This window comes from Onthophagus taurus, chromosome 7 (genome assembly GCF_036711975.1).
Source record: "Onthophagus taurus isolate NC chromosome 7, IU_Otau_3.0, whole genome shotgun sequence".
NCBI classification, from domain to species: domain Eukaryota; kingdom Metazoa; phylum Arthropoda; class Insecta; order Coleoptera; family Scarabaeidae; genus Onthophagus; species Onthophagus taurus.
Window position 1 is genome coordinate 19,468,535 of NC_091972.1, and position 14,013 is coordinate 19,482,547.

Consider the following 14,013-nt stretch of genomic DNA (forward strand, 5'->3'; position numbering starts at 1 on the left):
TTCTGGTAAATCTTTCAGCATTTTTTGTCTTAGAAAATATAAGCCAAGATCTTTTAACCCTTTCGCAATTGAAGAGCCTGATGCAAGAAGGGGATATAGGCCAAATTTTAAGAAAATGGAATTTTTGTTAAAAACGGTTAAAAAAATTCGTATTTATCGTTTAATATAAATACGCATTATGTTCTGCCAACTGAATCAGAATTGTGAGAGAAAATCACTTATCCCATGTTCTAAACGGGTGCAATAATGGGATAAGTTACGTGGCGTTTATACCGTTATTGCACCAGACAATCACATACAATTATTTGTCCGTCGCACAAAAATAATAAAAACAAATAATGATTATTTTATACCGTGAGAACAATATTGAAATTTTTTAGGGTGGTACTGAAAAATTAATGTTTTATAATGTCATTCGCAATGCTTTGCGCTTCCAGTGAATGTGATTTTACTAAAATGGATAGTGAAAGATCTGAAGAAGAGAAAGGGTAAGACGGAAGCGCGGTCGTAAAAGAAATGTGGAAAAATGGAAACGAAATATACAAAAAATTAAAAGGGCTAGAGGAGAATGTTACGAGTCCACATCAACGGGGAAGCTTGTGCCAGAAAGAGAGCAAGGCAATGACTGCAAGTGCAGCAAACGATGCGTTAGAAATTTTTCGGAAGAGGAAAAGCTGGAAATTATAACGGCTTTTAATAACCTGGCAGACCGGGACAAACAAGATTCATATTTATCCAGGTTAATAATCTGGACAAAATGAAATGTATTTTTATCGTTCGCTGAGCCCTAGCCTGGTATATACACCGATGCTTCAAAGACAGTTAGATCCGTAGTAGGCATGGGCATCAGTGGTCCAAATAGCCATATTCAGAGAGTTAGAGAGATCAGAGAGTGTACCAGCAACCTGAGAGAACTCGGTAGGAGCAATGATGTTATCCTATGGTGGATTCCAGGTCACAGTAACACTGAGGGCAATCATTGGACCCCAACCTGGTTGTGGACTACAAAAAAGCCACCTAAAACAAATAATCAACAGTTGGGAGGCCTCAAAGATAGCCTTACGCTGGAGAGAACTTCCAGGTCACAGACAACCGAAGAGTATGATAACTCCGTCGCAAAACAAAACCAAAGAGGTTTTATGCCTCAGCAAAGGGGATATAAGGCCATTTTATTCCTCAGGTTACCTGACCGGCCATGCGCCCCTAAAATACCACCTCTTCCACATTGGACAAGCCGAGGATCAAACTTGTCGACTATGCAACGACGAGTCAAAAACAGCTGAACATATACTGTGTAATTACATCGCCAGAGGCCGTCTAAGACACAAAATTTTCGGTAAAGCTCTCTTGACACCTACCGACATAAAAGTACAAGACCCTGGCGCAATACTAAGATTCATCAAGGACCTACATTCGCCCTAAATTTTTGGTGGGCTAAAGTTATAATAGATCTTATAGGTCGCGGTAACGAGTAATAATAATAATAATAATCGTTCGCTGAAAAGTGTTAAAAACTCACATTCCGATTCAGTTACCTACAGCTCTTCTAAGGACGATTGTTGATGTCTATATTATATTATGTATTACGTGTTGTTAAAAATTGTTTTGTTTATTTTATTTGATAAAAGTGTTTGTTCACCTTCTTTTAAATAATAAAAAGTTCTGAATGTTATATGATCCTTTCTCCAACCTCCCACCAAAAAAATTAAATATGGATTCACATATCCCCTTCTTGCACCACAATTTGTTTTTTTAACTATGATTTCACAATATATGGAAAAACTGACATTTGCTCAGATAAAATTGTCATTCTTATCTACAGGTGTCCCGCAACGATTGTACAAAACTGCATCAGCGTATTCTATGATCAAAAATAAACAAAAAAGGCCTAATAAACATAGCTCCGAAAATGGACTATTTTCGAGATATTCAAAGATTTAGTTTCATAAGTTGATATTGTTAACATCATGAATTTAAATTTGTTTTTATAATAATTAAGTCGTTACTCTGATTACGATAAGTTGTCTAATCAAAAAAAAAAAAATAATAATACTTCACGAAATTATTATTTTACTATTTAATTTAATAAAACTATTAAGTATGGCTCGTATTAATTACTGCAAGGAAGAGATGGCGGATATGGTGTATTATTACGGACTAGCTGATGGAAATGCGTTGTTAGCAGCTCGTCATTACGCGCAAAGGTTCCCGAACAGACGATTGCCTAATAGTCACACCTTTAGCAGACTATTTCCCAGATTAAAAGAAACGGGAAGCGTAACCCACAGCCATTCCACGGAGAGACATTACACAAGGCCGGTGGAATTAGAAGAAGCAGTTTTGAGAAGAGTCGATGAAAATGCCTCAACCAGCATTAGAAGAATTTCTGCACAAGAAAACATTAACAAAACAACCGTTCACCGCATTTTAAGGGAGCAGTTGCTTTATCCTTATCATTACAACACCGTTCAAGCTCTAACAGAAAATGATGGCGAAAAAAGAGAGATTTTTTGTAGGTGGGGCATACAGGAAGAGGTAGTAAACGTCGACTTTCCCATAAACATTGTATTTACGGATGAAGCAACATTTACTCAAAGCGGAATTTTTAATATTCATAATGCGCACGTTTGGAGCGATGAAAATCCCCATGCAATACTAGAAACTCATCATCAGTGGCGATTCAGTGTTAATGTATGGGCTGGAGTTATAGGTGATCAGTTATTAGGTCCATTTTTTCTTCCAAAGAGATTGACAGCCGATGCCTACATACATTTTTTACAAAATGACCTTACAGAGGCATTTGATGAATTACCTCAACAAATTCTAGAAGATTGCTACTTTATGCACGATTATGCACGCGCTACTCGAGCATACTTAAATAACAGATTTGGCAATAAGTGGATTGGCCGAGGAGGTCCTGTCCCGTGGCCACCTCGTTCACCAGATTTAAATCCGTTAGATTTTTGGTTTTGGGGACATTTAAAACAAATTGTTTATTCTGAAGACGTTCAAAATGTGCAGGATTTGAAGAATAAAATTAGTAACGCATTTGACACAGTAAAACAAATTCCTGGTATCTTTGAACGCATTAAAAGTTCATTTAGAAAACGTATCCGTTTGTGTTTAGAAGTAAATGGTGCGCATATCGAACATTTATTATGACATGAATCTTTTCCAATTTGTTAAATATTCGTTGTTTTTATGCTGGTTGAACGATTTTCTTCGACAATCTTTGTTACTTGTTTTGTTAAATTATTAATGAACTGTATTAATTAACTTAATATTATCTTATTATTTATTAAACTTTATCTTAACCATCGTAACCATGGTAATCATATAATTACTGCATCTAAATCGTTAGAATTAATGATGTTTACAATAGGTCAGCTTATGAAACTAAAACTTTGAATATCTCGAAATTGGTCCATTTTCGTACCTATGTTTATTAGACTTTTCTTGTCTGTTTTCGATCAGAGAATACGCTGATGCAGTATTGTACAATCGTTGCGGGACACCCTGTATACAAATCAAATAATCACTTTAAACACAAACATGAAATTAAAAAAGTTTTTTGCCTTTACTGAACAATTTACATATTGTTAGTTATTCCATTCTTGCACCAGGCTCTTCAAATAGCCAACGTCCTGTACAACATAGAACATACTTGTACTATTATTTATTCAGTGGTCAAAGTTAAGTAAATGATTCGTCTGTAAAGTGTGAATTTGGCCGCCCTCTGAACTTGCCGCCCAGGGCATAGACCCCGGCTTGCCCCTCCAGCCCTAGATCCGGGGCTGTCTGCTGTAGCATCTGCACCCCACAGGGTATTATAAATTTCGAGAAAAAAAGCTTTTCTCATTGTTGCACCCCGTATATGCTCAAATTAATATCCAATTTCTATCGCAGGATTATTACAGAAGAATCAACCTTTCGATCAAAAGAAGAATCGTCAAAATCGAATGAGTGGTTCGAAATGTACGTAATTACACCATAAAACATTATTGAAATATTTAATTTTATTATAAAAACATTTATTAATCTTATTTAAAATAACTTACCCATAGTTTCTAAAACCCATCCAACAGTTCCGTCACCTCCACAGCAGATCACTTTGAAGTTGGGAACGTCTTTGAACATACTGAGTCCCGGTATTGGCCCACCTGTTGCCAAGTTGTGTACTTGTCTAGGATTGAGAATGTACTGAAACTTCCTCAGGATCCTTCCACCTTGTCTACCCCCGGATTTCGGGTTTATGAATACTAAAAGGGGCGACATGTTCGGTGTTATCGTAATTTGAAAAGACATCGCCGGCTGTTTTGTCGTGTTTCCCTTTTAGATGGAATAAAAAAGGAAGATACAATTGGATTTTAAGGTGAGATTTGTTTTTATTTACGTTTTCGTGTCCATATTTCGACCCGCGCTTTTGCAAGGATCTTTGACGATCTAAAACGATTGGGCAAATTGCCGTCGGCGGTAAAATATGCATAGCGTGTTCTCCTAAACCACATTCAGCTTTTACAAGTGAAACACATTTATTATGTAACTAAAAATTACCATAATTATTTTCGTATTTTGAAGCTGCGTATTTAATACATAAAAATTTTATATCTTACCGTTATTTGACACCATCTACAGTGTAATCCTGTAATACCAGCTTTAACTGGTTTCCGACATCTTGCACATTTTCCGTGGCAATTACCTTCCACCCAATGATGTTGTAAAGCTTGCGAGGATTTTTTACTTTTTACATAAGTCGCTATACAACTTGCGGGTGCTCTTTGAACGCATCTTTCGTGAACTGTGTATTTGCAAACTTGAAAGAAAAATAATTTTTCTATTTTTATTCTTTATGGCTTCTTTAATTAATTTACTTACATGTACAACATAAACCCTTTTTTCCTAAACCCACCAACATGTTCAAACAAAGATTACAATAAGCTGGTCTACTAAAATGTTTTAATCTCCACAAATGATTACCGTCTTCTTTAACGTTACTATCTAAGCCTAATAAAACTAATAGAGGTATTGTGGTTAAACCGCCTCGTTTCCACTCTTCCAACGATACAGTTCCATCAGCATCGTAATCGATTTCAATCATCATATCTTGAAGAATCTTAAAAATAACGATTTAATTTTTTTGTTGTTTTATTAAGTAATTTGTGTAACTTACTGGTTTTAATTCTGAAACGTCCCAACCTAAATATTCAGCAACGGTCATCATTTGATTAACGATACAATCCATTTCATTTGTGTCTAAAACCCCGTTTCCGTCGGTATCGTAAAGACGAAACATAACTAAAAAGATTTTTTTTATCTCAAGTATATTTTTAACCAAAAGTTCTTACATTCTAATTTATCTTCTGGTCTGCCAGCCTCTAAAAGCGAAAGATAACACACGATGTCTTTTAGGGATACTTTAACTGTGCTAACATCTATTGTGCTGGCTTTACGAACGATATGTCTGACTTCTAGAACAAAGGTTTTTGTCATTTTGGCCATTTAGAAAAAAAATTTGTTTGAAAAAAGGTTCTTTTTAAAAAAACGTTTACCTTCAAATTTTCCATTATTCACAAGTAAAGAGTTGTTAGATTTTCTTGAAGAATTTCTGGACATTTGGCTATGGGACGGTGAGGTATCCGTACTTTTTTTCCCGAGAACTTCATGACACGAATAAGAAGTGTGTGTAACCGTAAGCATTGGATGGACGGTTCCTTAAATTTTCAAAAAACATATAATTAAAATAAATTAATAAATAATAAGTTTCTATTATTTTAGAGTACGTTAAAGAGTTAATCTTTTCAAATGGAGCTTTTTTTTAAATTTAACTTGATAATGACGTTTTTGCTTTACATAATTAGAGCGGAGTGAAAGAGTTCCACTCATTTGCATTTTACGTTCCAAGAAAAATTAAATTTTATGCGTGCACCAGTTTTAACTCGGTGGACACGAAAGAACCGACTCGGATTCGTGGTCACGAATCGAAAAAGAACAACTTTTTTGTTGAACGAACTCAAAATAAAATGTAATGTCGGACAAAAAATTTAAATTACATAAAATTACTTGCGCAATTTTAAAAATTAAATTAAATATTTATAACAATGTTTGTACAAGAATATCGAGGAAAACATGCTGTGTGGAATATATGATTTGATATAAAAACAACAAACATTAGGATATCAAATATATTATGGAAACAGAACAATATGAATTATAGGAAATAAAACAAAAATTCTAGACTCTATGAAGCCCGAAGTAGGATCTAACGAAATTTATGTCCTCGATGTGAAATGGTTTAAGAAGATGGATGAATTTTTATGTGTTTCAGAGGATGAGAGGAATTCAAATACAAGAATATATCATTATATTCTTAGCATGGCGCCAAAATAATAAAGGTAGTTCGGATTTCATTTCGCTCAATATAGAAGGGGGTTAACTTTAAAGTTATTCGTTCGACCTTTTATTAAATTGGGCGATAAACTCTATTATTCATAATGATCATCCAAGGTTTATTATTAATAAGCGTCTTATTCTTTTCAATATTTATAATTTTCCCTTTAATATATTCTACTATATATATATATATATACACTTCCAGATCCTCTACCCTCCTCCCCCCTTTCCACACCTTCGCCTCTTCGCTCCCATCACCCTCATCTATTTTTTGCCCTCGCCACCCTCTTCCAAAATCTTGCCTCCTCCAGCGTCTCCCAATCCTCTCTACACAGCTGCAGCAACCTCTCCAGATCGTCCGCCCAATACCTATTCCCCCTCTCCTCATTGCCACAGCGAAATCTGGCCACCAATCTCTTCCCTTCATCATCCCCCTCCATCAACAAATATTTTGGTAGTTCCTCTGTCACTATCTCCCCATACCTTTCATTGTATCTCCCTTCTCGTATCTGTGACCTTCTTTCCTGCCTCTGTATATGCATGTCCCTATCTCTCAGTTCTCTCCACATTTCACCTCTTTCCGCTCTTCTGTTTTCGATCCCAGTTAGTGAAGAATATTATAGAAGAGTGGGATAGCTTTTCTATAATATTCTTCCCTCGCTCTTTGCCCATAGATCAGCCTCCTCTCCTTAATTTCCCTCCAGCACTTTCCCAGGATCCTGCAATGCGGTCTTGCTTCTATCATTTCCACATACTTCACTGCTCTTCTCCCCGCCTCCACACTTACTACATCTACCTTAACCTCCTCCCTCACTACATACCCTTGCCAACCTAGTACCCATCTCCAATATCGTGTTTGTATATCCTCCAGCAAACCTTATTCTCTCCATCCCCATACTTCTGCGCCGTACATCATTGTGCTCCTTACCAAGCCATCAAACATAACCTTTCTTTTTCCCACGTCAGCCTCCCTTTCCTTCAGCTCCTTCTTCTTTTTCTTGCATTCTTCTTTGTATTTTCTCCTGGCTTCTATATAATGGGTGCGGCAAAACAAACAGTGCAGTTTTCATGGGCTATTAAAAAAAATTGGCGCAACCTACGAAAAAGTGGTTTATTCTGCTTGAGTCAGTACTACACCCTATTTTTTCACTTAAGTTTTAAAGATCACATCAGCAAGATGATGTCCTCCAGAAGCGATGCACTGGTGTAGGCGATTTTGAAGTTTTCAACTGCGTTCTAGCACATTACGATAGGAATGGCGGCGATTTCCTCTCTAATACGGATCTTCAGTTCTTCCTTTTCCTTCAGGTACCCTCATACGAAAAAATCGCAAATGCTCAAATCCGGTGATCTCGCCGGCCACCCCAGGTCGCCCCTCAGAGAGACAAGGCGCGCAGGGAACATTTGCCGCAGTTTTGTCATTGAAATCTGCGCTGTGTGGGCTGTAGCCCCGTCCTGTTGGAACCAAACATCCTCGAGGTCTTGTTCTGTAGCCAACCGTGCGAATTCTGGCTTAAAAAATTTTCGAGCGTGGTAACATAACGCCGAGCGGTGACGGTTGTTGTACACCCATCCTCCTCAAAAAAGTACGGTCCAATAACCCCAAATTTGGATATGGCACACCATACAGTGACTTTCGGGGAGTGGAGAGGTCTCTAGTGAACTTGTCGTGGGTTGTTGTCCGACCAATAACGGAAATTCTGTTTGTTTACGGCGCCAGACAGATGAAAGTGGGCTTCATCACTACTTAAGAACGCTGACCTTGCTGGGATACGCTCCAACATTTCTTGGGCGCGATTCACACGGTTTTGAAAATCTGGAGGCATCAACACCTGAACCACCATAATCTTATAGGGATGGAAGAATAAATCTTTATGCAAAATCCTCCTTACAGAGCGGTCGGACATGTTTAATGCAGTTGCATGTTTCCGGGCAGAGCGTGTTGGTGATTGTTCAACAGCTTCTCTCACTAGAGCAACATTTTCAGGAGTTCTCACTGTTTTGGGTCTTCCCATACCCCTAGGCCTTTTTGTTGAACCACATTCTTCCAATGCACGAACCCAACTCGCGATAACATTGCGGTGCGGAACGGGATCACAACGTGGAATGTTGAAGTGGCGTCGGAAGATCCGCTGAGTGATGATGAAAGAACGACCGTTTTCAAAAAACGTGCGAACGACGAAGCCGCGATGGTCTCCGCTCCAAACCATTGTTACGATTGAAAACGGGGTGAGTGATCTGACACAATGAATCCCCTTCCAGGCTCCCATCCCCACCACAGCGGCTGTAGTCGCCAATCATAACTGCACTGTTTGTTTTGCCGCACCCTGTATCTATCTATCTCTACCTCCCCTCTCTGCCACTGTCTCAATTTCCTTCTAACTTCTCTCTTGGTCTCTCTGCATTCCCTATCCCACCATTACATACCCTAATGTATTTTCCACCACTTTCTGTTCCTTCTTCCTCTCGATCCGTTTATGCAAACTTCTAGATGGTGATCTAGGTGATGAGGCTGGTGATCCGGCTATATCAACGCCCCAACCCTAAATGTTTCTATCCTCTCCCACATTCCTTGGTCCGCTACCACATAATCTATCACGGACGCCCCCCTTGCACCCGTATAGGTATATTCCCCTTCATCTCCTTCCTCCATATTCCCATTCAGTATCACCCATCCCCTCTCCTCTACCCACCTCAGTATCTCTCTTCCTTCTCCATTCAGAATCTTATCTTTGGACCGTGGCCGTCTCCGTCGCCCCCCATCTTTCCTCTTCCCCCTTCTTCACCTATTCTTGCATTAAAGTCCCCTCCGATAATCAGGTATCCCTCCCTCCTCTCCTCTGTCATATCTTCCCATTGCCTCATTGTCTCTTTCATTGCTTTACTATATACTGTGGCTATCTGCACCTTCTCTCCCTCTAGCTTGATTTGCCTTTTTACCATTCCCTTCTGCCTCCATCTCTCCGTCTTACTCTCCTCCGTAATTCCCCTCGCTATTCCTACGCTACTCCTCTCTTACTTCTCCTCTCTGCAAACACGCAATCCCATCTATACCCTTCTGGCAACTTTCCCTCAATCTTTGCCCACCCTCCTTCATCAACCCAGGTCCCTAGAAATCCGTTCAAATATTCCCAGAACTGCCCTCCTTTATTCGTAATCCCCGCTACATTCCAGAACACCATTTTCAACCCCTCGCTCTTCTCTGGCTTCTCCCCTCCCCCTTCTAGTTTTTTGATAAAGTCCCTTTCTGCCGTCTCCTCTTATCCTCATAATTAATACTTCTCTTCGCCAACTCCGCCGCTATCTGGTATTCCCCACAGTTTCTACCCCTCGTTTCGTGTCTGTCATCCTTCCCCCTGGCTTTGCAGTTTCCACATACCGCCTCCTCTCCCTATTCCCACAGCTCTTAAACTCGTGGCCATTTTGCGCACAATGCCCACATACCATTTCCGATTTGCAGAAACGTTGGAGATGCCCGAAACCCTGGCATCTATAGCACCTCTTCACGTCTATGAAATCGTCAATTTTCAGTGACGACAACCCAATATATACCCTCCCAAACCTTGTAATCTCCTTTCTCACACTCCCTGAGACTTCCATAAGATAATTTAGGACCCCCCTTTCCTTTCTTGCCCCTCCTGCCCCTCCTTGGAGGGGCACCAAGGTTTATTATGGAACGATATCAATAAACATCATTGAAAAAGGCTTAAAATGATACTGATGGAGTCGGGAACGATGTTGATAGTTGATAAGTGACAGGCAAGATGTTAGTTTAAGTACCTAGAACGATATTTACATAGATTGGACCTTATATTGAAAGATGTGAGTGATATTGAGTGAGGTAGACAAGCCACTAAAACGATGACGGAATGTTGAATTGATAAAAATTATAAGCAATGTTGAGGTGCACCAGTGAATATAGTGAGAGAGATCAAAACCATAGGGAAAACGTCAAGGATAATCCATGATGTCTCCATGAACAATGTTGGGAGAGGTCCAAAAATACAGTGAGAGCATTTATGTAATGATAACGAAGACGATACACAAGCGAATGTTGAAGGGTAATAGGGATGATATTGAGCAGTGATAAGGATTCTTGGAAATGAAATACCAGAACAATTTTGGCATATATCAAGAATGATATTAAAAGATGTCAGGGACGATGTTATCAAAGATAATGTTGATAGATATTTAGGGACACCACAGACGACGTTAAGAGATGTTCGGTCGATGTTGAGTTGAAGAGTACCAATGGTGGTAATAAATAATGATGGGGTAATGTTTTCAAAAATTATATTAAGGGATGTTTAGAAGGCTATGTTGATCATGTTTAAAGATGTCCGAGATGATGTTGAGAGAGTTCAAGGATGATATTGAGAGTTTTGGTTAATGCTAAGGGATATGAGTCTCGATGATAATAAACATCAGAGGCTATATCAGGAGATTCGGGAAGATGTTGGAAGGATACATTGACAAATGTTCACGATGATATCAAGAATTGTCAGAGATTGCATTGGGTGCTATTCGGAATGATGTGAAGTGGTGCCAACTGATATTAAGGGATGTTCGGGACGATGTCCAAAGACTACATTGATGGATGTTGCGATTAATATAAAGAGGTGACAGAGATGGTAATAATTGCGTTTGTCGGATTTCGTTATCAATATTTCAAAGTTATGTCTCTCTATGTTTTTAGAGCGATTTAAGCAAGTTATAAATTAAAAAGAAACAGAAATGAGCCATGCGAGGTGAGGAGGATTCTGTTTAATTTGGCTGGTGTGTGTTCCAGGCAGGACGTCGCGCTTTTATTGTACCTACATAAAGAAATAAAGGCGCGGCGTCCAGTCTGGAACACACCACCACCATCTTTTCCTATTGGACGGAACCCCGCATGGCTTATATGTGTTTCTTTTTAATTTATATTTCGTTTAAATCAGTCTAAAAGAATTAGAGGGACATAACTTTGAAAAATTGATAACAGGATCCGACAAACGGAACTATTCAACATATTTTGGTTAAACCCACATTGAAATCCAATCCACTTAATCCTACTAAACTGTGATTTTCCGCGAAACTATCACACATATGCTACGTAGAATGTTCAGCGATTACAACAAATTTTACTAAAATTTTTTTCATCGAGTGGTTGTGAAGATCTCTCTAAAGTGAGGGGCCTTGACGGTTAATAAACACATTAAAAAGAGGCATTCAAGATAATGTTAACGGTTTGCAAAGGTAATATTAAAATATGTAGGGACGATAATGAAAATTTTTAAGAAATGTTGAGGAAGACGAAAATTGGGTGCTGCTCCGATGGTGTTGAAGGACGTTAAGGATGATGTTAAGAGATGCCCGGAATAAGGTTGAGCTATTCCAGGGACGATGTGGGGTTTGGAAAAGACAATATCGAAGGAGTGTTTCGATCAATGTGACGGGGTGGCTGGGATTATCTTTAGAGATGGCAGAGACGATATTAACAGATATCCAGGCGATGTTGTTTGTACTAGGTACAATCAAGATGTGTAATGTTAAAGGTTTCCAAAGATAATCTGAACATAGTCTCTCAAACATCTTTACATACATCATTTGCATAAAGATGTCCCTGATAATGTTGAAAGAGGCTAGGACGACAATGAGATTATTTGTGAAGTGGTGAACGATCTTGGCAAGTATCAGGAACTATATTAACCGATGTTCGAGAGGTTGTTGTAGAAAAGTAGGGACGATATTAAGGGATGTCTGCGACGATGCCGATTATTCTCAAAGATGACATTAAGGGCTATCCGAATTGATGTGGAGAGATGCTCTCAGTGATATTAAGGGATTTCCGTGACGATATTGAGAGTTATCAAAGACAGTATTGATGTTTCAGTCAGTTTTAAGGAGTGACAGGGATTATATAGAGGAATGGCAGCAAAGATAGTACGGAATGTCCAACGCGATGTTGAGGAGCACCAGAGATGGCATTGAGAAATGATCGGGATGAAGTTAAGTGACTATGTATTCTGTAATACAAAGGGTTGATTTGGAGTTTACGTTGAATTGTAAAGAGATCATATCTAGAAATGCTCTGGAATGTTGCGAGGTTGATAAGAAGCAGAGACTATATTAGAGGATATCCGGGACGCTGTTGGAGGGTTACCAAAGACAGTATTGATAGAAGTTTCGGTCAGTTTTAAGGAGTGACAAGGATTTTATTGAGGGATGGCAGCAAAGATAGTAAGCAATGTCCAAGGCGATGTTGAGGAGTACCAGAGATGGCATTGCGTTATAGTCGAGATGTTGAGTAATGCTCTGGAGTGTTGCGAGGTTGATAAGAAGCAGAGACTATATTAAGGGATGTCCGGGTCGATATTGGACGGTTATCAAAGACTGTATTGATAGATGTTTCGATCAGTTTTAAGGAGTGACGAGGATTATATTAAGGGATGGTAGAGACGGTATAGTAAGGAATGTCCAAAGCGATGTTGAGGAGTACCAGAGATGGCATAGAGAAATGGTCGGGATGATGTTCAGTGACTATGTATTCTGTAATATTATGGGATGATTTGGAAATTATGTTGAATGGTAAAGGGATCATATTTAGAAATGCTCTGAAATGTTGTGGGGTTGATAAAAACTAGAGAGTATAAAACCAGAGATGACATTGAGTAATGGTCGGGATTATGTTGAATGGTAAAGGGATCATATTTAGAGTTACTCTGGAATGTTGCGCGGTTGATAAGAAGCAGAAACTTTATTAAGGAATGTTCGGGTCGATATTGGTGGATTCAAAGACCGTATTGATAGATACGAGACGAGAAGAGTGACGGAGATTATATTAAGGGATCGTACAGACGGTATAGTAAGATTTGTCCAAGCCGATGTTGAGGACTACCAGAGATAGCATTGAGAAGTGGTCAGGATAATGTTCAGTGACTGTGTTCTGTAATAGTAAGGGATGATTTGGAGATTATGTTGAATGGTAAAGGGATAGTATTTAGAAATGCTCTGCAATGTTGCGAGGTTAATAAGAAGCAGAGACTGTATTAAGGAATGTTCGGGATGACGTTGGAGGGTTAACAAAGATGGTGTTGATAGATGTTTCGGTCAATTTTAATGAGTGATAGGGATTATATTGACAGGAATTACATTGAGAGATGGCAGCAAATATAGTAAGGGATGTCCATGGCGATGTTGAGGATTACCAGAGATGCCATTGAGAAATGGTCGGGATGATGTTGAATGACTACGTATTTTGTAATATTAAGGGATGATTTGCAGATTATGTTGAATGGTAAAGGGATCGTATTTAGAAATGCTCTGGAATGTTGCCAGGTTGATAAGAAGTAGAGACTACATTAAGGGATATCAGGGACGATGTTGGAGGGTTATCAAAGACAATATTGGTAGATGTTTCGGTCAGTTAAGGAGTGACAGGGATTATATTGAGGGTTGGTAGCCAAGATTGTAAGGGCTGTTCAAGACGATGTTGAGTAGTATCAGAGATAATTGAGTAATGGTCGGGATGATGTTGAGTGACTATGTGTTCTGTAATATTAAGGCATGATTTGGAGGTTGATAAAAAGTAGCGACTATTTTAAGGGATATACGGGACGATGATGGAGGGTTATCAAAGACGGT

At 38.9% G+C, this 14,013-nt stretch overlaps 1 protein-coding gene across 2 annotated transcripts in view; it reads right to left on the reverse strand.

The window, feature by feature from the left end:
• The window catches only part of LOC111416008 (diacyl glycerol kinase 1), a 193,001-nt gene that overhangs the window by 7,897 nt on the left and 171,091 nt on the right, over positions 1 to 14,013 (reverse strand). Inside the window, exons 6-12 of one of the 2 annotated variants that reach the window (XM_071197369.1) lie at positions 5,550 to 5,711; positions 5,346 to 5,465; positions 5,171 to 5,295; positions 4,876 to 5,113; positions 4,614 to 4,813; positions 4,394 to 4,543; positions 4,059 to 4,329 (exon numbers count right to left, since the gene is read on the reverse strand). In XM_071197369.1, coding sequence (XP_071053470.1) covers positions 4,059 to 4,329; positions 4,394 to 4,543; positions 4,614 to 4,813; positions 4,876 to 5,113; positions 5,171 to 5,295; positions 5,346 to 5,465; positions 5,550 to 5,711 — 1,266 coding nt within the window. Of the gene's footprint in view, positions 1 to 4,058; positions 4,330 to 4,393; positions 4,544 to 4,613; positions 4,814 to 4,875; positions 5,114 to 5,170; positions 5,296 to 5,345; positions 5,469 to 5,549; positions 5,712 to 14,013 lie in introns of both variants that reach the window. The other variant, XM_071197368.1, reaches the window with a different exon arrangement.